At 35.9% G+C, this 19,545-nt stretch overlaps 3 protein-coding genes across 9 annotated transcripts; 2 read left to right on the top strand and 1 right to left on the bottom strand.

Moving 5' to 3' along the window:
• Positions 1-16: 16 nt before the first annotated feature.
• On the top strand, positions 17-4,899 carry LOC108227481 (protein CIA1). Its single transcript, XM_064080187.1, has 7 exons — positions 17-241; positions 1,176-1,331; positions 1,798-1,919; positions 2,401-2,466; positions 2,632-2,706; positions 4,546-4,615; positions 4,867-4,899. The coding sequence occupies exons 1-7, from the start codon at positions 17-19 to the stop codon at positions 4,897-4,899; spliced, it is 747 nt and encodes a 248-aa protein (XP_063936257.1).
• A 3,211-nt stretch (positions 4,900-8,110) lies between these two features.
• On the top strand, positions 8,111-15,666 carry LOC108227480 (protein CIA1). Of its 2 annotated transcripts, XM_017402636.2 has the most exons (12): positions 8,112-8,523; positions 9,421-9,573; positions 10,165-10,377; positions 10,482-10,540; positions 10,824-10,889; positions 11,055-11,114; positions 12,482-12,544; positions 12,719-12,785; positions 14,155-14,244; positions 14,391-14,456; positions 14,597-14,689; positions 15,294-15,666. In XM_017402636.2, exons 1-12 carry the CDS (start codon positions 8,299-8,301, stop codon positions 15,363-15,365), a joined length of 1,227 nt encoding a protein of 408 aa, XP_017258125.2. In that variant the 5' UTR covers positions 8,112-8,298; the 3' UTR covers positions 15,366-15,666. The 2 variants fall into 2 exon arrangements, with proteins under 2 accessions (XP_063934911.1, XP_017258125.2); XM_064078841.1 differs by lacking the exon at positions 10,824-10,889 and having other exon boundaries at positions 8,111-8,523.
• Positions 13,595-17,222, bottom strand: LOC108227482 (protein BIC1). Of its 6 annotated transcripts, XR_010284030.1 has the most exons (4): positions 16,373-17,218; positions 16,043-16,118; positions 15,754-15,863; positions 13,595-15,424 (listed from the first exon to the last, which is right to left on the bottom strand). XR_010284030.1 is itself a non-coding variant. In XM_064078844.1 (2 exons), the coding sequence occupies exons 1-2, from the start codon at positions 16,882-16,884 to the stop codon at positions 15,349-15,351; spliced, it is 588 nt and encodes a 195-aa protein (XP_063934914.1). In that variant the 5' UTR covers positions 16,885-17,222; the 3' UTR covers positions 13,595-15,348. The 6 variants fall into 6 exon arrangements, 1 of the variants encoding a protein (XP_063934914.1); XR_010284029.1 differs by lacking the exons at positions 15,754-15,863; positions 16,043-16,118 and having other exon boundaries at positions 13,595-14,935; positions 15,161-15,424; positions 16,373-17,222; XR_001807970.2 differs by lacking the exon at positions 15,754-15,863.
• Between the last annotated feature and the right edge of the window lie 2,323 nt (positions 17,223-19,545).

The raw sequence follows: 19,545 nt of genomic DNA, 5'->3' as shown, positions 1-19,545 counted from the left end.
TTTGAATTCACAAAATATGGAGAGCAAGGGAAAGGGAAAGAGAGAGAGAGAAACGGCTGAGGAGAAAGATGAACTCAAGGAGATACAGAAGCTTCAAGGTCACGCAGGCATGGTATTTTGCATCGCCTGGAACCCAGCCTCCGGCACCAACGGCGAACCGGCACTTCTCGCTTCCTGCGGCGTCGACAAGACCCTACGTCTCTGGACGCAAAATCCTCAAACGTCTGCTTTCGAATGCTCGGTCTCTCTCCCTCCCTCCCTCTCTCCCTCTCTCCCTCTCTCTCTCTCTCCCTCCCTCCCTCCCTCTCTCTCTCTCTCCCTCTCTCTCCCCTCCCTCTTTCTCTCCCTTCCTCTCTCTCTCTCTCTCTGAGTTTGTCTCTCGGTTTATGATATGTTGAAATAATGATATGTATTGAACTTGTATCTTACGCACACACATTATGGAGAAATGTGATCTTCTATGTTACTTCAAATAATATCTACATTTTCTCTGCCTATAACATATACTGTAATTGAACTTGACTCGTTTCTGTCAGCTGCTCTATGTTCTTATACTTTGTTAGATTCTCAATGTAATCTATACTGTTTGTTTTTGGTTCAACTTTTACTACTCTACTTTTGCATAAGTATTTGATTAGGCATATGTATGTTGCAACACATTCACTAATTATTCTTATTTAAGTCTATCAGTCTTACTGCACACTCTCTGTAGAATTTAAAATATTAACAATTATAGGTTTATGTAATTTTGTTTGTGTTGATATGCAATATAATATCATATAATTGTCTATACCAGTAATGATAACATATGAGCTTTGTTCTCTTTTACATTGCATACAAGTAGTCATATGCCAGTTGTAGCACATTGAAGATGAAGCATACAGGGGATCACTGGATTTGATGACCATCTGGAAGCAAATTCAAATTAATTTGTTCTGATTTGTATTCTAAAACTAACTTCTTATTCATGAAATATGCCACATCCTGCATTTTTATATGTTGCATTGTAATTACGGAGAGGAACACAACTGTTTAAGAACAATGAAAGTTTGTTATCTATCTGATTTTTGAATAATATTGAAGAATTGTATTCTTAAATTTCGTAATCGCATCTTTGTTTTTAATATCTTCACAAGACATCATGCAGGCATATACTTATGCCCATGCTTATGCAGAGAACGTTTGAAGGAGCTCATGCTGGAACTGGTAGATTTTTTTCCTGGTCACCAGAAGGGAGATTTTTGGCAATTCCAAGCTATGATGGCACCACTTACATATGGGACAAGAATGAGGATGAAGTTCATGATATGGAAGATCTAGACCTAGAGGAGGTATTATAGTGGCAACTTGTAACAGTCATCAGCTAATTATGTCTTTTGCAAGTACTACTACTAACGTGTTTTGAGAAATGATGCCAGTTTTGAAAGCATTCTTGAAAACAATTTAATCGCTGGCCTATCAATAATAAAACTCATTTTGTCATACTTAATCCTTAAATTAAATCTTACACATGGACTATATTTTATTACTTCCTCATTCAGTTTGGGGGTTCCATCCTCGCCCTAAGTATTCTAATAGAAATGAACTTGGAAATGATTGAAACTTCAGTGAAGAAGATAACTCAGAGACCAAAGACAGTATAATTATGAGCAAATAAGATAATAGTCTGGAGAATTATCCCATGAAACAGACATGGCCTTAAAGTCCACGTTCTTATGTACCTTGTGATTTTTATACGTGAACTTTCTGCACAGTGACGCTGTAGGCAAATCTAATTGTATTTATGCATTTCTACAGGATGACAAGGAGGAAGTATTAAGTGTGTCCTGGGATCATTCGGGCTGCTATCTGGCCACTTGCAGCAGAGCTGCTGTTCGGATCTGGGAAACTCTTTTGCTTCCACACTGTGAATCTGACAAGTTAGCGGACTCAGAAGATGCCATAATGGTCCAATTTCACCCATCCGAGGATTTATTGTTCTCATGTTGCCGTGATGACACTATTGAAGTATAAATTATGCGAAATATTTTTTCTTCCAGCATGTGGTGCTCCTTTTGAACTGAATAGAGTAGTACTAAGCATTTGCAAATTTTGCATGTTAATATCTGCAGATTTGAGCAAAATATGACTTTCAGGAGTGGTATATGGCTCAAACTTTGGATCATGAGACCAAGTACAACCTGAAGCCTTTCTCTAATTTATAATAAGTTTGCACATTATATCTTAATTTAAACATTAGTTTTTTACGTTTTAAGTATAAAGTAGGGGGAGATGAGGCCTTGCCACTAGGCTATCACTAAATAAATCTATATACAAGTTACAGTACTTGAATTAAGTTGATTTTACTGTGTCTCACACATATAATCTGTTCTTATGAAGCTGTACCATTCCTTTCTGCAGGGCACACTCGTCTAAAGGCTTCTCTATATCTTTTAATGCCACTGGAGACAAAATGGTTACGTCTCGGTATAAATGTTCTAGCTTTCTTTCATAATGCTTTTTGAATGTTTATACTAGTATTGTGTGTTCTCCTGCTGTGTTTATGGTACTGGAAAGGATATTTTCATATATGAATCGTTGACATAATGATACTAATCGTCTTGGGTTGAATGGCACTTGTTACCTTTGCAGTGAAGATCTGTCCATAAAGGTATGGGGTCCAGAGGGGAAGCTGTCTGGTGACTCTGGTCGTGAGTATGTATCTTGGTAATGAACGAACTTATTCACAGTCTTGAGTCTTATTTGATTGACATCGCTTAAAATTACTTAATCTTCACAAGTGATTTAACTTCTAGATTCTATTTACATGGCGAGTGTCCATGATTCGTGATAATGTTAAATTTTATGTGTACATATTGTTATTACTTGGGAAATGATTGTGCTCTGATTCCTCAGCTTTAGAGTCTATTGCTTGTAAAGTTCATGCAAGTATTCTAACATGTTCATTCTTTTTTCTTTTATAAATACAATTTCATTGTGGCAGAACATCCAAAGACAATTTTAATCAAATTAATTAGTTGCACTACGACCCTATCAATCTATCGTAGGTCATGCTCATGAGAAAACTTCTGAGAGTATGTTCTATTTATGTAACTTTACTATCAATAACTTATCTTTTGCTCCTTTCTTGTTTACCTATCTATACTTTTAACAAGTGCATATAGAAGTCTACATCTGAAGTGTTAAAAACGCCTTGTCCTAATTAATTACCTTCATCTTTCAAGTTGTTTCCAGATGAATTTTCCAACAATTTTCTTTGGTCATGTTCTTTCCGCTTTTGTCTAGTTTTCCATCCATTAGCATGGTGTATCAGCTAGAATATCTTTTTAAATTGCTGGCTTCTTAACAGCCAATTCATCAAACCTTAAAAGACATTAATTATGGCTAGTGGCTACCTTTGTTTTTGTAGAATTTTCTTAAACAAGGGTATACATCTTTCTATCACCTGTTTCAACAGCATGTATTAGTCCAATGCCTGATGCAATCTTGCAGTATCAATGGCAGAGTATAACTATTGTAATTTGCTCCTGTTGCACAATTCTTTTCGTATCAATCCAAATGATAATTGCTTCCCTCTGAGAGAGAGTTGAGACTCAATATGTAGCAAAGGTCCAACAGAAGAGAACAGATTATGGAGATAGGGATGATATTGTAGCAGGAAGAATCACACAGAATTTAGAATTTAGGAAATAGTAGATAGAATCAAAAAAACAGTTAAGAGAGAGAAAAGCTAACAGTAGCTTTTATGGAGAGAAACAAATAGTGGAACTATTCCAATTTACTCATACTTAAATTTAAAAAGTGACAGTTACATTTTAGTATTAATAGAAGAACTTGCCAACTTGTTCAGTTATACTAGAATTGACCTTCACTAAGTGGATTGTTATCCTACTAAACATTCACATATATTCTTGAGGTTACATATTTTCCCCGCTACTAGACATCATTATACAAGTTGATTATCTGAAACCGGATACTTGAAATTTGCTTATTTGAAGAAGCCCTAAACACACATTATTTGGTTAAAGCCAGATAAAGGTAGAAATCTTTATTTGGTAACGTCACAACTTAGGTAACTTCTAATGATACAAATGCTGATGAATTAAATATGTGTGTTGGGGTTTACAGGGCACATATATACACTCTACGTGGCCATCATGAGCGACCAATTTTCTCAGTCCATTGGTCAAGGTACTGGATCATTAGAAAGTATTTCGTCCAGTTCTGATTTCATGGTTCAAAGTATGTTCTGGAATGCATTTCATGACCGAAAGATAGTACTCTTATAATTAACAACTAATATTAGTTTTCATTTCCAAACTAAAAAGATTTAAGTACCTTGAAAAAATTCTAGTTTTAGAATATGACATTAGAAACAAATAAAAAGGAGTGCAAGCTTTTATTTTATTGTAAGTTTGTAAATGCTGCCTAGAAGGATGAAAATCTGTGTCAACTGCACTTGCCATTCGGATCTCAGTAAATGTAACTTACCATCTTTTTACTTCTTGTTTTGATATTTTAATCTTTCACATGCAATTTTTACAGCGAAGGAATAATTGCTAGTGGGGCTGCTGATGGCGCAATTCGTTTATTTGTAGAAAATCAGGATGGTTTGGTATGTTTATACGTGTACCCCATTCTCCTCACATGTTCTTTTCTTAAGGATGGTTTGGCTTGTTTATGCCTCTTTCTAATTAGACTCACAAGGTGTTCTGTTGTCCTTTCCATTGCCATTATAAAGTATAGTTGCTATACTATTCTTTCTTTTTCTTCTACATTGTGACAATGTCTTTCCTATTGCTCGCATTATAGAAGGAAATTATACTTTTAAAATTGAGTTAATATATCGGTGCATTCCTTTTGTAGCTGGAAATTCCTTTTGTAGCTGGAATTTTGTAGATATCACGTTTCATAGTGTCATACTGCGTAACTGCAGTTGTACATTGACAGATACATCTGATATCTCTCCATCTCCCTAACTGCCACACACAAAAGAAAAAGGAAAAGAGAAATGAAATTAATAATTTTTTGACCCTGCTGTTTTTTTTTTTGCTACATTCTCCAGTTCATGCATGGCTTTTCTCATTAGAAAAATGCTATGCTGCTATTTAGTAGTGATCCTCCTCTGACACATTGATTTTCTGTGTTTATAAACCCTTTGTTGTGGCAGTAACAATAATTTTCTCTACGGGCACAAGCCATTGTAATTTGTAAATAGAGTTTTGTTGTTGGCTCATGTGTCTTGTTATGGCAAGCGCAAGCCAGTACCATAGTCTCTCATTACCATGCTTCTGATCTTGCTTTTATTCGCACGGGCTTCAATAGTCTAAGGGGATTGTGATTTAATTATTCAAAGGTATTACCAACTAGTTGTCTGAGTCATTCTTTTTCTAAATATGTAGTGAAAACAATTTTAAGAACCTAAATTAAGTTTTGTAGTAGTGCAAGAAGAGTGAATGGAATGAAATTTGATGGATGGGAGAAACTGATAAAGGAATGGACTAGATGAATGGGAGAAACCAATAAAGGAATGGACATTCATTTGTAAATGGAATAAATGAAGTTTATGTATAAATTTCGCATGAAATGACTTAATTTTCATTCATCCCGAAAGAACTCTAGATATTACACAAGCAAATATTTGGTAGATATTACATAAGCTAATTGAATTCGTCTTTCCTGTACAGGTGAACTCTAAGATCTACGCAAAGATTCTAGTCCTTTGCTACAAATTACAAAGGACTTCCTATTAGACTAAAATATAATTTTAACGTTGTTGGTCATCACTAAATACTGAGCAGTGAATATATTATTGAATAGCAGACTTATATAATTCTTGACGTCAGTCCTAGTGTCAGGCTGTTTCAAAACTTGTTAAAAGCAGTTTAACATCTGTCTGTTCTGCTACTCACATTTGATAATCCGAGGAAAGCTGGTAGTGGTTCCTGTGTTCTCTGTTATACATACAAGGGCTATACACACTGGTCCATTAAAGAGATGATATACTTAAGTTTCTGCTTGTAAAAGATGATTGTTAACATGTTTGTTCTCATTCAACTGACTTCAAGTAATAATGGATATTTACTCTTTTTAGCCACAGGAAAGAGGAAGAGATATGTTTAAATTGCTTATGGTAAAGGAGAAGGCTCATGAGGTGGATATTATGCAGTGGGGCTCCAAGGTGATCATCCATTAAGATATGATCTACTCACCTTTCTGTTTCTAAAAGATATTTGTTAACTGACTTCTAGTAACAACAAATCTTTACTGTATTTATAGTCACAGGCAACAGGCGAAGCCAAGTTTGAAATGCAAATGACAAAGAAGAGGGCTCATGAAATGGATGGAAACTTCGCGCTGCAGGTCCCCAAGGTAATCATCCATCAAAGATCTGATCTACTCAAGTTTCTGCTTCTAAGAGATGATTGTTAACATGTTTGCTCCTGTTCAACTGACTTTTAGTAACAAGGGATCTTTACTGTCTTTTTAGCTACAAGAAAGACAAAATGACATGTTGAAACATCTTGTGCCAAACGAGAAAGTCAGCGCGGTGCACTGGGGCCCCAAGGTGAGCCAAATGTGCTTCGTGGTATTTGTTAGAATCTGAGATCTGACATAAGTTATATTTTCTCCACGTTACATCGCCGCTCATTTTATTGGCAGAAGTACATGATTTATATTCTATATGTTGCTCATACCTAGAAGTCGAAATTTCACCCATGTCTAAAGTAAATGAGCTAGTTTGTTTTGGTGCTGCTATGCTTTTAAAGATGAACTGTTCTGCTATTCCTAATGGCATTCCATTAGCACTTGTCCGAAATTAAATAGGTGGGAATTATAATGACTGAGCTCTCTATTCGGAACTAGGAGAGTGACATTTGGGATTAATTTCACTACAATATTAATCCTCAACTCCTAACTTTTCAAGATATTATATATTTTGTTTTTTATGTTGTATTTCACAAAAAATACTATGCCGGGCTTCATGAAAGCTTAAATTAAGTGTAGGAATACCTGATATCCAATGGTTTACCTTGTAAATGAGGGTCAAATTTGATTTTGATAATTTTGGGGATCCCGACACCTTTCAATTGGGGTCCAAAATCTTCTTTGAATATCTGTTTAATATGTGTTTTCTTGGATATTTTTCCAGGGGATTAATCTCCTTGCCTCGTCGAGTGATAAAGGTACCATCAAGATTTGGGAGTTGACTACTCTCCAGTGACATATACATGCTGAGAATACACCATACATTCATTGTTGCCCGATATCTGACATATGTAATCTGCAGAATTCCGCAGTTATAGAATTTAATGCAACTGTCAGTAATGTGATTAGTATATCTTGTGGTTAAACATGATGGTTCCCTGTTATTTTGTGATAAACAGAATGAGAGCAATGAGCATTAGCTTACAGTGAATTTGTAAATTTTCAACTGAGTCATGGTAACAGAATTCTGTGCTGTTCATTATCCATTCTCCACATTGATTATCATTGTGAATGCTCAGTTTCAAACTTTTAAAGTGCAGTAGAAAATGAAACAAGTGTTTCTAATTAGTCCGGGAGCACCCCCATCAATGAGAAATATGTAAGTCGGAACCTTCCTGATCTGTTACAACTGACCGTTCGTGCTTGAATATCTGGACTCGGCAATATAATTCTACAGTACTATTTTAAGCTGAGCTTAAAATTTATAATTTTTTGTCTAATGAAGCTGCAAGTCAATTTTGAACATACAAGTCAAAATCATACCCTTTTGATTTATTTTATTTGTGAGATTTCACTTTACAGATGAACTCTTAAAAAATAATTTATGCTAATTTATTATAATAATAATAATTTTTATATTCAATAAGTTGTAAACGCTAAAAAAACAAGAAATTATTCAAACATATAAATAAAAATTATTTTTCACTTATAATTAACTTAACATTTATAAATAATTAACATTTTTTAATTTATGTCAAAGGGGTTGAGATATTTTTTTCTAACTTATGATTTATTTAATATTTTATTATAATTTAAATACAGGTTTACAGATTTTCTTCGAAGGCAGGTTTAAAAATTTTAGTGACAGCTGGCAGGTACGCACTCCATCACTCTCTGATAAACGTGAAGAATAAGTAGCCTACTACCTAGGCACCTAGCTACTAGCCTCAGAGTAGTGGCTCTAGCTGTGAACTCCAGGCACTACTTACACAGTTATACATACATGTAACATGTGTGTATTGTATGTATAAATAGAATCAAAGTCTACCAGTAGTAACACTTTGAGTTTGTTGTTTGAATTCACAAAATATGGAGAGCAAGGGAAAGGGAAAGAGAGAGAGAGAAATGGCTGAGAAGAATGATCAACTCAAGGAGATACAAATGCTCGAAGGTCACACAAGCAAGGTGTGGAGCGTCGCCTGGAACCCTGCCTCCGGCACCGACGGTAAACCGGCGATTCTCGCTTCCTGCGGCGCTGACAAGACCGTTCGTATATGGAAGCAAAATCCTGATACTTCTTCTTTCGTCTGCGTGGTGCCTCTCTCTCTTTCTCTCCCTCCCTCCCTCTCTCTCTCCCTCCCTCGCTCCCTCTCTCTCTCTCTCTCTCTCTCTCTCTGTTTTTATGATATATTAAACTTGCATCAACGGAGATTATACACAACATTATGATGTAAAATTAAGAGAAATGTAATATCCTGATATGGTAGTACAGTATAATACTTGCACTTTCTCTCTTCCTTCTTTACATAATATATCAAATCTGACTGTTTATGTGCTGTATGATTTTATACTTTGTTAGAATCTCTATGTAATCTACACTGTTTGCTTTTGCTTCAACATAAATTTTTATTAAAATTTGATTTAGCATGTGTATTTAGGTTTAAGGATTAACAGTAATTACCTCAAGTACTAGAACCAGATTCATCGATCAGTCTGATTAAGTCTATTTGTTTTACTGCAAACTGTGTTTTTGTACATTTTAATTTTTTAACAAATTATACATGTCATGTGATTTTGTTTGTGTTCACATGCCTACCTTGTAGTGGTTTATGTACATCCGAGTAGTGATGAGCATAGAAGCTTTCCTCTACATTGCACACAATAGTCAGGTGCTAGTTTAAGTACATTGAAGTGGCTATTATGTGGTCAAGCCTATCTGAAAGCGAATTCAGATTAGTGTTTCCTTATTTGTTTTTTGGAATTTACTTCATATTAAGGAATCATGCCACGTGCTACAATTTGATATTTTCCATTTTAGTAACATAGAAATCAAGGTTTATCATCTATCTAATATTCTGATGATACTCCTCAATGTTCCAGCTATTCATGGAATGAAAGAATTGTTCTCCTATATTTTATATCAGCATGTTGTACTAATTATCTTCACAAGACATCATGCATGAGGATATACTTATGTCCATGTTTGTGCAGACAACTATTGAAGGAGGTGGTACTAGAACTGGTAGATCATGTTCCTGGTCTCCAGATGGTGATATGTTGGCAATTACAAGCTATGATGGTAGCTTTTCTATATGGAAAATGATTGAGGATGACTTTGAGCAATCGTGCATCTTACAGGAAAAGGTATTGTAGCGGCAAGTTTATTGTCACAATCACCAGTTAATTGTAAAGGCAAGTCTTGTCAGCACTTCAGTCAATTTCTGTTCATATATTTCTTTTGCAAGCAAAACTACCTGTTTTAAGAAATGCTTCCAGTTTTGACAGGAATGGCAATGGATGATATGCCGTAAATGCTTGGAAGCATTTTATTCCCGGGGCTATCTATTATTTGCACTTATTTTGTCAGACTTAATCTCTTAAACAGACCCAATATATGGACTATTTTTTTTATCTTCCAAATTTTATGTGTTTTTTTTTTTTTTTTTGGGGGGGGGGGGGGGGGGGGGGGAGGCTATTAGTTTCACCCTCTTCCTTAGTAATCTAATAGAAATGAACTAGAAAGTGATTGCAAATTTAGTCAATGGGATAACTCAGAGATAAAAGACAGTATGAATATGAGCAGACAAGATTATAGTCCGGGGATGGTAATACCTCGAAACAGACATGGCCTTAGAGTCCATCTTCTTATGTACCTTGTGATTTTTTATACATAAACTTTTTCCACAGTGACGTTATAATGTACAGAACTCTTTATGTATTTATGCATTTCTACAGGATGACGAGGAAGTTGTAAGTGTTTCCTGGAATCCACATTGGGATCTGGCCACTTGCAGCGGAAATTGTGTACGGATCTGGTCACCTTCTTCAGAGTCTGAAGGATATGAAAGCTTGCCGGCGTTAGAAGAACACACAGAAGATGTCGAAATGGTCCAATGGCACCCAAACCAAAATAATTTGTTCTCATGTGGCTGTGATAGTACTATTAAGGTATAATTGATACTATGAAAATTTGTTCTTCCAGCACTTGGTGCTCTTATTAAACTGATTGGAATAGTATTAATCATATGAAAATTTTGCATGCATATCTGCAGGTTTGGCAAGGATCACTTGAAGATGATCAGTTTAAGTTTAAGTGTGCTCAAACTTTGGGGTACAACCTGAAACCCTTCTCTTAGTAAATATCAGTTTGCAGATTATATCTTCATTTAGAAATTAGTCTTTTGAGTAAAAAGGAGAGGTGGGGGATGAGGCTTTGCCACTAGTCTTTCCGGATTTCTCGAAACTGATATAATATTTCCCCACTAACTTTAAATTCTAGTCAGAATACCAATAGATAAATCTATATATTAGTTACAACACCTGAATCAAGATGATTTTTCGGTGTATTGCACTCATAATTTGGTCTTATAAAGCTATACCATCCCTTTCTGTAGCGGACACTTGTCTAAAGTCTGCTCTATATCTTTTAATGCCACTGGAGACAAAATGGTTACTTCTAGGTACAAATCTTCTTGCTTTCTTTCACTGTGCTTTCTGAATGTTTAAACCAGTACTGTGTGTTGTCCTGCTGTGTTTATGGTACTCTAAAGATGATTCTTGCATATGAGTTTCTAATATCATGATACTAATTGTCTTGGGCTGAATGGTACTTGTTACCTATGCAGTGCTGATCTTACCATAAAGGTATGGGGGAGGTCGTGGCCTGATGATGACTATGTAACTTGGTAATGAACTTGATTATTCACGGTCTCAAGTCTTATTTTGTTGACAATTTGACATAACTTAAAATACTTTATCTCCACAAGTAATTTGACTTCTAGTTCTAGGTTCTGGTTACATGGTGGATGTCCATGATTCGTGATAATGTTGAATTTATGTGTATATATAGATATTAATTGTCATTTTTATTAAGTTATAAATCAGTAAAATGGAGTAGTCTTACTATATGTTTCTCTCTGTAATAGCTACTGTTAGCTTTTCTTTCTCTAATTGTTTTTATCGGTCAGCCATACACCCCAGGTTATTGGATCTAATCCTCCATGAAAAATAATAAAGTGTGAATATTTTGACCAATCCAAGGTATTTTGATTCTATCTACTATTTTCAAAATCTTATATTTGATAATATATATGGCCTTATTACTTCGTTAGAAACCCATTTACACTGGAAACTAGAAATCAATGATTATCACTATTATATTTAGTGAATATATAGGTGGTGGAGGAAGGTTGTAGCCGGTAGTCAGGGGGTGGATGAGGATGGTGGTATGATATACGAGATGGGGGTAGGTGATCATGAAAGTAGGGTGTGTGGCAGGCACTTACACTGGCACAAAATTATTTAAAAAAATATTAATGTATAAATCTAGAATTTTCCATTAAAAGGATAAAATCAGAAACTTATAAGCAAACTATGGCAATCAATTGCGCGATGGGTAAGCTATAAAGCATTTGCCTGTATTAAAAAAGATCTTCATTCATAATCCAGCCCATCATCACCTTAAACAATTTACTTGCTATGTCATACATTAGGTGATTGTCAATTACAATATACAATGCAACTAACGAAGGAAAATTAAAAGAGATGCCAGTTTCAAACAGCATAAATATAGATGGATTATAATTTTATGTTAACGTAGCCTAGCTTCTGAAGTGTGGCGTGGGGTTAGAGACTGAAATTTTCAGTGCTTAATGTTAGCCCTTTTGAACAAGTTATCCAAGTAATAATACGGTGATAATGTCTGAAATACCACGAACACCTTGTAGGAGTATATCATCGGCCAAATTAAATGCTTCTGTTACTGGGGTAGACATTCTACTAAACGTTTACCTTTATTCTTGAAATACATGCTTCTCCCCTTTTTGAGATCATCACACAAGTTAATTATCTGAAACTGGATACTTGAAATTTGCCCATTTTCTATTTGAAGAAGCCCTAAGCACACAGTATTTGGTTAAAGCCAGGTAAAGGTAGAAATAATTTAGCAAATAAAAAGAGAGAGAGGTAGAGATCATTTTTTTGGTAGCATCACTACTTGATTAACTTCTGACGATACAAATGCTGATGAAATATGTGTGTTTGGGGTTTACAGGAAAAATATTCACTCTCTACGTGGCTATCATGAGTTTCCAATTTACTCAGTCCATTGGTCAAGGTACTGGATCAATAGCAAGCTTTTAATGTATTGTAAGTTTGTGAATGTGTAGGATGACTGGATGAGTATCTTTGGCAACTGCACTGGCCATTCAGATCTCAGTAAATGTAACTTTGCATCTCCTTTTTACTTCCTGTTTTGATTTTTGTATCTTTCACATGCGACTTTTGCCAGCGAAGGAATAATTGCTAGTGGAGCTGCTGATGGCGCAATTTGTTTATTTGTAGAAAATCAGGAGGGGGTATGTTTTTACGTCTATCTCATTCTCCTTGCATGTTCTTCCATTATCTTTGCACGTTCCTTCTTAAGGATGGTTTGGTTTGGTTATTCCTCTTTCTAATTCTACTTACAAGGTGTTCTTTTGTCCTTTCTTTACCATCTGGAAGTATAGTAGATTAGTAGCTATAGTATTCCTTCTTCTTGTACATTGTGATCATGTGTTTCCCCTTCGCTTACATTATACAAGGAAGTCATACTTCTCAATTTGAGTTAATGTCTCAGTGCAGTCCTTCCGGAGCTGTAATTTTTGAGGATATTATGGTTCATAATATCATACACCCATACTGCATAACTGAAGTTATACACGGACATATGCATTCATTTTATGTGTTTATAAACCATTCCTTATGGGATTAAAAGATAATTTTCTCTCTAGGCACAAGCCATAGGAAACAGAATCTTTGTTGTTGGCTCATATGTCCTGTGACTGCAAGCCAGTACCATGGTCTCTCATTACTATGCTTCTGATTTTATTTTTTTGAATTCGCACGGAGTTTAGAAGTCCTATGGACTTCAATAATAGAAGGGGATTGTGGTTTAATTTTTTAAGGGTATTACCATCGAGTTCTCGGAGCAATCTTCTAGTATATTGGTAGTGAAAACAATTTTAAGAGCCTAAATTAACTTTTTTAGTAAGGTGTAGGTTAAGCAGAATTATTATATTAGCTAAGCAGATGCCAAAACTCAGACAAAAACAATTCAGGGAAGTTACGGTGCAAGAAAAGTAAATGGAATGATATTTGATGAATGGGAGAAACTGATAAAGGAATGGATGGAATGAATGAAGTTTATGTATTAAATTTGCAAGAAATGATTAAACTATCATTCATCATTACAGAAGAACTCCAGATACTAGCTTATACTGTTGAAGATGACAAAGTCATATTCCAGTACAAATATTTGTTAGATATTACATAAGCTAGTTGAAATGTAGTCCTTCCTGTAAAGATGAACTCTAAGATCTACACAAAGATTCAAGTCTTATTCTAAAAACTACAAAGGACTAAATACTAAGCAGTGGTATATATAATCGAATAGCGGATTTTGTATTATTCTTGAATCTTGACTTCAGTCGTAGTGTCACAATGCAGGCTGTTTCAAAACTTGTTAAACAAAGCAGTTTAACATCTGTCTGTTCTGCTACTCAAACTTGATTATCTGGAAAAGCTGGTAGAGGTTGCTGTGTTCTCTGTTACGCATACAAGGGCCAAATATACTGGTCAATCAAAGAGATGATCTACTAAAGTTTCTGCTTCTAAAAGATAATTGTTAACATCTTTGCTCTCATTCAGCTGTCTTTAAGTAACAATGGATCTTTACTGTCTTTCTAGTCACAGGAAAGAGGAGGAGCTATGAAATTGCTTTTGAGAAAGGAGAAGGCTCATGAGGCGGATGTTAACTCGGGGCAGTTGGACCCCAAGGTGACCATCCATTAAGATATGATCTACTCAAGCTTCTGTTTCTATAAGATAATTGTTAACATACTTGCTTTCATTCAACTGACTTCTTGTAATTTGCTCTCACTCAACTGACTTCTAGTAACAACAAATCTTTACTGTCTTTCTAGTCACAGGATAAAAGTGAACCCATGCTTGAAATGCCATTGGCAAAGAAGAGGATGGATGTAATGAATGTAAGTGCAGCAGGTCCCTGAGGTGATCATCCATCAAAGAGATGATTTACTCAAGTTTCTGCTTCTAAAGGATGATTGTTAACATGTTTGCTCTCATTTAACTGACTTTTAGTAACAAGAAATCTTCACTGTCCTTTTAGTTACGGGAAAGACAAGATGAAATGATGCAATATCTTTTTCCAAAGAAGGAGGCTCGTAAAGTGGAGGTCACCGCGGTGCAGTGGAGCCCCAAGGTAATTTCCCTCCGTCCCCGCCCCCATCCCCCAAACGTGCTCCATGGTCTTCGTTAAAATCTGAGATCTGACAAGTAATATTATCTCCACATTACATGCCCGCTCATATTATTGGCGGAAGTACATGATCTATGTTCTATATGTTGCTCATACCTAGGAGTCGAAATTTCGCCCATTTCTAAGATCTATAAGCTAGTTAATTCATCGGTGGTACTACATTTTTAAAGATGAAGTGTTCTGCTATTCCTAATGGCATTTCATGTTCACTTGTCCGAAATCAAATAGGTTGGATTTTAATGATTAAACTTTCTATTGGAAACTAAGAGAGTGACATTTGGGAGTAATTTGACTACAATATTAATTCTCAACTCCGAACTTTTCAAGATATGATAAATTTTGATTTTTATGTTGTATTTCACTAATAACGTACTAAGCTGGCTTCATGAAAGCTCGAAACAAGTGTAGGTATACCTGGTCTGCTATGGTTTACCTTGTGGATCAGGGTTAAAGTTGATTTTGATAACTTTGTGGGTCCTGGCACTTTTCAATTGGGGTCCAAAATCTCTGTTAGAATATCTGTTCAGTTTATTGGTTGTTTTTCCAGGGGAGTAGGCTGCTTGCCTCGTCCAGTGATAATGGCACCATCAAGATCTGGGAGTTTACTCCTCGCCAGTGACATATACATGTTGAGAATACACCGTACATTCGTTGTTGCGCGATATTGACATATGTAATCTGCAAGATTCCGCAGCTATAGATTTTAATGCAAGTGACAGGAAAGTAATTTTGTGCATCTCACGGTTAAACATGTTGGTTACTTGTTATTTTGCGACAGACAGAATGAGAGCAAATAGCATACGGTGGATTTGTAAATTTTAATTGGATCACGGTAACAGAATTCTGTTCTTCGCAACCTTTATTTTGTTTCCATCAACGTTCACACATTGATTACTATGGCGAATGGTTTAATATATCCAGTTTTAAAGTGCAGTAGGAAATGAAAGTGTTTCGGGTGGTCCAGGAGTTGGCGTCAAGAATTTTATAAAAATCGGAACCTTCCTGACCTTTACGAATCCCAGAGCTTCTCTATCTGGTGAGCTGTATTATTGTTTCTAGCAGCTTGGGATGGAAACAAAGGTACTGCCCCCAAAGTAAAGTGCCTCTATATACATGCCTGTTATTATATTAAGTTTGAAACAAATGTTTAGAGTGATAATGGTTGGGAAGATATAGTAATATGAAGTGAAAACTTGGTATATAAAGTCATTTTAAATCAGTAATGCTAAGTAGTTTCACAATTAGTACGTAACTGTATGTTGGTGATCATTAGTTTTAGTTTGGGAAGTGACATACTTGGTCCGATTTTGAGTTCTTCCGTCACTTCTTCTACTTCGTTTGTCAATCTTCTAGCTAGTTTGAAGTCTCATCGCTAGAATATTAAAAAGATGAAAAAAAAAACAATCAGTTCTGAACATATGTTCTTAAAAGTTTGCAATTATATTCCATAATTGCTTTATTAATTCCTGTAATATCAACAACAATTAAGATAATAATACTACCAGTCCACAGATAGGTAGCTATGGCCTAAAATAGTAAAATATAGAATCTAAACAGAGAAAGAGTGAACAAGTTATAATTATTAATTATTATAATAAATAAATAAAATAAAGACTAAACTAACACCTGTTGTCTATAGCTGTTAGAAGCGTAGGATTATTAGCAGGACTTGTTGTAGAACGTTGTTGTATCAAAGCTGCCCTAGCTGAGAGTATAGTGTTGTTCACCAATGATCCATCAAATGCACTGCAATCTATCCAATCTTTTAGTAGATCTTCTTGACCCCATGTATCCGGTATCCAAACCCGACCCGCCATCTCCAACCGGTGTTTCCTCAGTCTCTCTCTTCCACTCTCCTCCTCCGCCGCCACGCTGTCACCACCACCCACCACCGTGGTATCAGCTGTCACTGTATTCAATGCGGTTTCTTCTTCTGATGCCACAGCTGTGCTCGGCTTTGTAATTTCATCACTAGCCTTGGCAACCTCGCTTTCGATATCGTCGATCTTCTTTAATGAGGATTCTTCTTGTTCTTCAAGCTTCTCCAGTCGGATTTCTTGATCACCACCATCATCTTTGGAAGGAGATTTTTTCGGTGAATGTTCAGACGTGGCCATTCTTGCAGATGGTAATGTCATATATAAATATATGTATCAAAATGTATGTATGTCTGGGGCCAAACTAAGTAGCTTTTCTTTGATCTGTATGTATAATCTTGATGCTAGCTAGCTTAGGCTAAGAGAATGCAAGTAGAAATAATAATAAGAATGATAATATGTGGAGTGTAGAGAAAGAATGGGAGTGGTGTATAAATAAAAAGAGAGGAAATGAATGGGATGGTAGTTAACACGTCAAGGCTTTACAAGAGCTGCACTTTTTGTATGGTAAGTGACAAGAGTACGTGTCTTTTGTAAGATGTGTGGTGTCTCTTTTCTTTTCCTTACATTCTTGCTTTTCGAGGAAACACAAAAAATCAAAGGGCCGCCTCTTCTCCTTGTTACTACTAACATTTCTGAGGTTGATATCATTCACTTGCTAGTCTTCCTCTTTGTGAATGTTAGGTCTTGCCAGTTGCGACCTTGCCCAATCACTGTCCTACATACAGCCTATGTCTAGGTTACATCAAATCTAATCTAATCTAATTATTCAAATTTTAAATTTTACAATTTTCTTAAACTTCCAGGAAACTAAATTATAAAACTATACTTTAGAGTCGCTCTCCCTCCATATATAACTCAAGGGGACGAAGGGAGTACCAAATAAGAAATATGCTTATAGAAGTGCATAGTTCAAACTGAAAACAATTTTCAACCTGAAAACTGTACCCACAACCATTTTGCAATTTTTTTCAAGTTAAATTGTTTGACATTTTTACGACTATGGAGAGCGTTGAACAATTACTTGCATGCTCTCTCATACCAAAATGTATTCACTGAGCTGGATTCACATATTTGATACCGCACTCGTTAATCCCGTATACAATGTATGATGAAGACTTGTTTGGAAAACTAAGGGGTCTACCAGATATTTTGAAAATTTGATAGTATAGCACTTATTGCTATCATTCGGCATGTGAGATCGCCCTCATATTCTACTCTCCTTAAATAAATCTATCTTTTCATGGCGTTGAAACATCTCTCTCCCGAATTTATGGCCTCTGTGATGGTGATAAATTGATGATAACAGTGTTTGTGTAGATAAGTAGATCTAAGAAAGAATAGGTTAATTAGTCTGATTGTCTGATTAGTGAAGCTTTCAAGGTAGGCCTACATGTTAACATGTGTAAGCGTAAGTCTGTTAGGCAAGCGTCGTTTCTAATCAAGTTGAATACAAAATGGAGTAATGAAAGCAGGGCTAAACATTTGTCGACCGGGAGTCTTTGAGATATATAATAGTCTGAGTGGGTGTAATATGATGACATGTAGCTAAGCAATAAAGATGAAGTAAAACATAATGAATCAATCTGGGTCCAACTACTCTCTGGCTCTGCTTTTTTATGTTGGCAAGCAATGCACCATGACCATCAGTTAGGCCGCCCAATGACCATGTTAATAATTCTGCTTCTTCCTCACCCAAGATTAGATGCTTATGTCGCTGCATTGTGGCTTACTCAGAAAAAGATTACAGCGTATTCTTCTGAAAATATTGTTTGTTTTTTCCTTTTTTTTTTTTTTGACAAAATGCAAATTCATTCCATTAAATTAAAACAAGTCTAGTCGGGAAAAATCCCCAATTGACAATGCAATCAAGTTGATAAACAATAAAACGAGCTAAACAAATAGCCGCATTGTTTCCAGACTGCTTAACACACTAAATCTTGAAACTGAAAATGAGTACAAAGGCTTCTCGAGTAATCCAGCCTACATCAATCCCAAAAATGATAGCTTCACAATTGACCTTCACAATAGTTTCATGGCTGTTGCGGTGTTCAGGCGACTCAGTTGTAAAAACTAAGTAATGAGGAACAAGAGTCCTCGAATAATGAACAACTGTAATTTGTGAAAGGTGAGCACATGCGATCGTCACCGTTCCGATCATACCCCAGCTATCTACATGCCGGGAGCCAGCTATAAATATACCGAAAGTATTAATGATGCGATAAGTCAGATCTCCCAAAACTCCATCCCAATCATTCTCATTAATAACACAGAAAGACATAACCACAAATATAATAACGCAGATCACCCAAAAATTGGGTACTAAATCAACACACGCCAAAAGGCGAGACGGGAAAACACAATCGGACATTTGATTTCAAAAGATCTGATTTATTCAGAAAACAATCAAGTCCAAGCTCAAATCCGAAACAGATCCGAGAATAAAACTCGATTGGAATTTTCGAGGTTTAAGCAAACACTCGATTTTATTGAAAAACAAAAAACTAGTAAATAGTCGAGAAGATGAGAGAGCGAAAAGAATTTGGTGGATGAAGGTGAAGAATGAAAAAGTGACGGCTAGTTTTGGGAATCGACTCTCAAAACCCGTAATTTGAGAGAGAGCTGCTCTACTTCGGTCTGTTTTTTCCTATTTTTATAATTGTTACAAATATGTAAAAGTGCCCCAGTCTGGTTTGCCGGGTTGCAATGACTCGCAGAACCACAAGAATTTGCACGGCCATTTGAGGCTCACGCTTTTGGAAGTTGTTCTTTTATTGGTGCATGTAATGTAAGAGACACAATGATTAGGAGCTGATGAGCGTACCAGGGGCCCAATACATTACCCGGGACATTGCAACTAAAAGAGAAATCGGTATGCATCTGAACCAGATTTGAAGCACCACGATACAGCTAGTCTTGGTA

The sequence above is a fragment of the Daucus carota genome, chromosome 6, assembly GCF_001625215.2.
Source record: "Daucus carota subsp. sativus chromosome 6, DH1 v3.0, whole genome shotgun sequence".
Classification (NCBI taxonomy): Eukaryota; Viridiplantae; Streptophyta; class Magnoliopsida; order Apiales; family Apiaceae; genus Daucus; species Daucus carota.
The sequence above is the reverse complement of the archived record's forward strand: the minus strand, read 5'-3'. Positions and strand labels throughout refer to the sequence as shown.

Coding starts and splice junctions, on each gene's coding strand:
- LOC108227481 (XM_064080187.1), top strand. CDS start 17: ATGGAGAGCAAGGGAAAGGGAAAGAGAGAGAGAGAAACGGCTGAGGAG. Junction 1,920..2,400: donor CCACACTGTGAATCTGACAA/GTTAGCGGACTC, acceptor TCCTTTCTGCAG/GGCACACTCGTCTAAAGGCT. Junction 2,467..2,631: donor GACAAAATGGTTACGTCTCG/GTATAAATGTTC, acceptor TTACCTTTGCAG/TGAAGATCTGTCCATAAAGG.
- LOC108227480 (XM_017402636.2), top strand. CDS start 8,299: ATGGAGAGCAAGGGAAAGGGAAAGAGAGAGAGAGAAATGGCTGAGAAG. Junction 10,890..11,054: donor GACAAAATGGTTACTTCTAG/GTACAAATCTTC, acceptor TTACCTATGCAG/TGCTGATCTTACCATAAAGG. Junction 11,115..12,481: donor GATGATGACTATGTAACTTG/GTAATGAACTTG, acceptor TGGGGTTTACAG/GAAAAATATTCACTCTCTAC.
- LOC108227482 (XM_064078844.1), bottom strand. CDS start 16,884: ATGACATTACCATCTGCAAGAATGGCCACGTCTGAACATTCACCGAAA. Junction 15,425..16,372: donor CTAACAGCTATAGACAACAG/GTGTTAGTTTAG, acceptor GGAATCTTGCAG/ATTACATATGTCAATATCGC.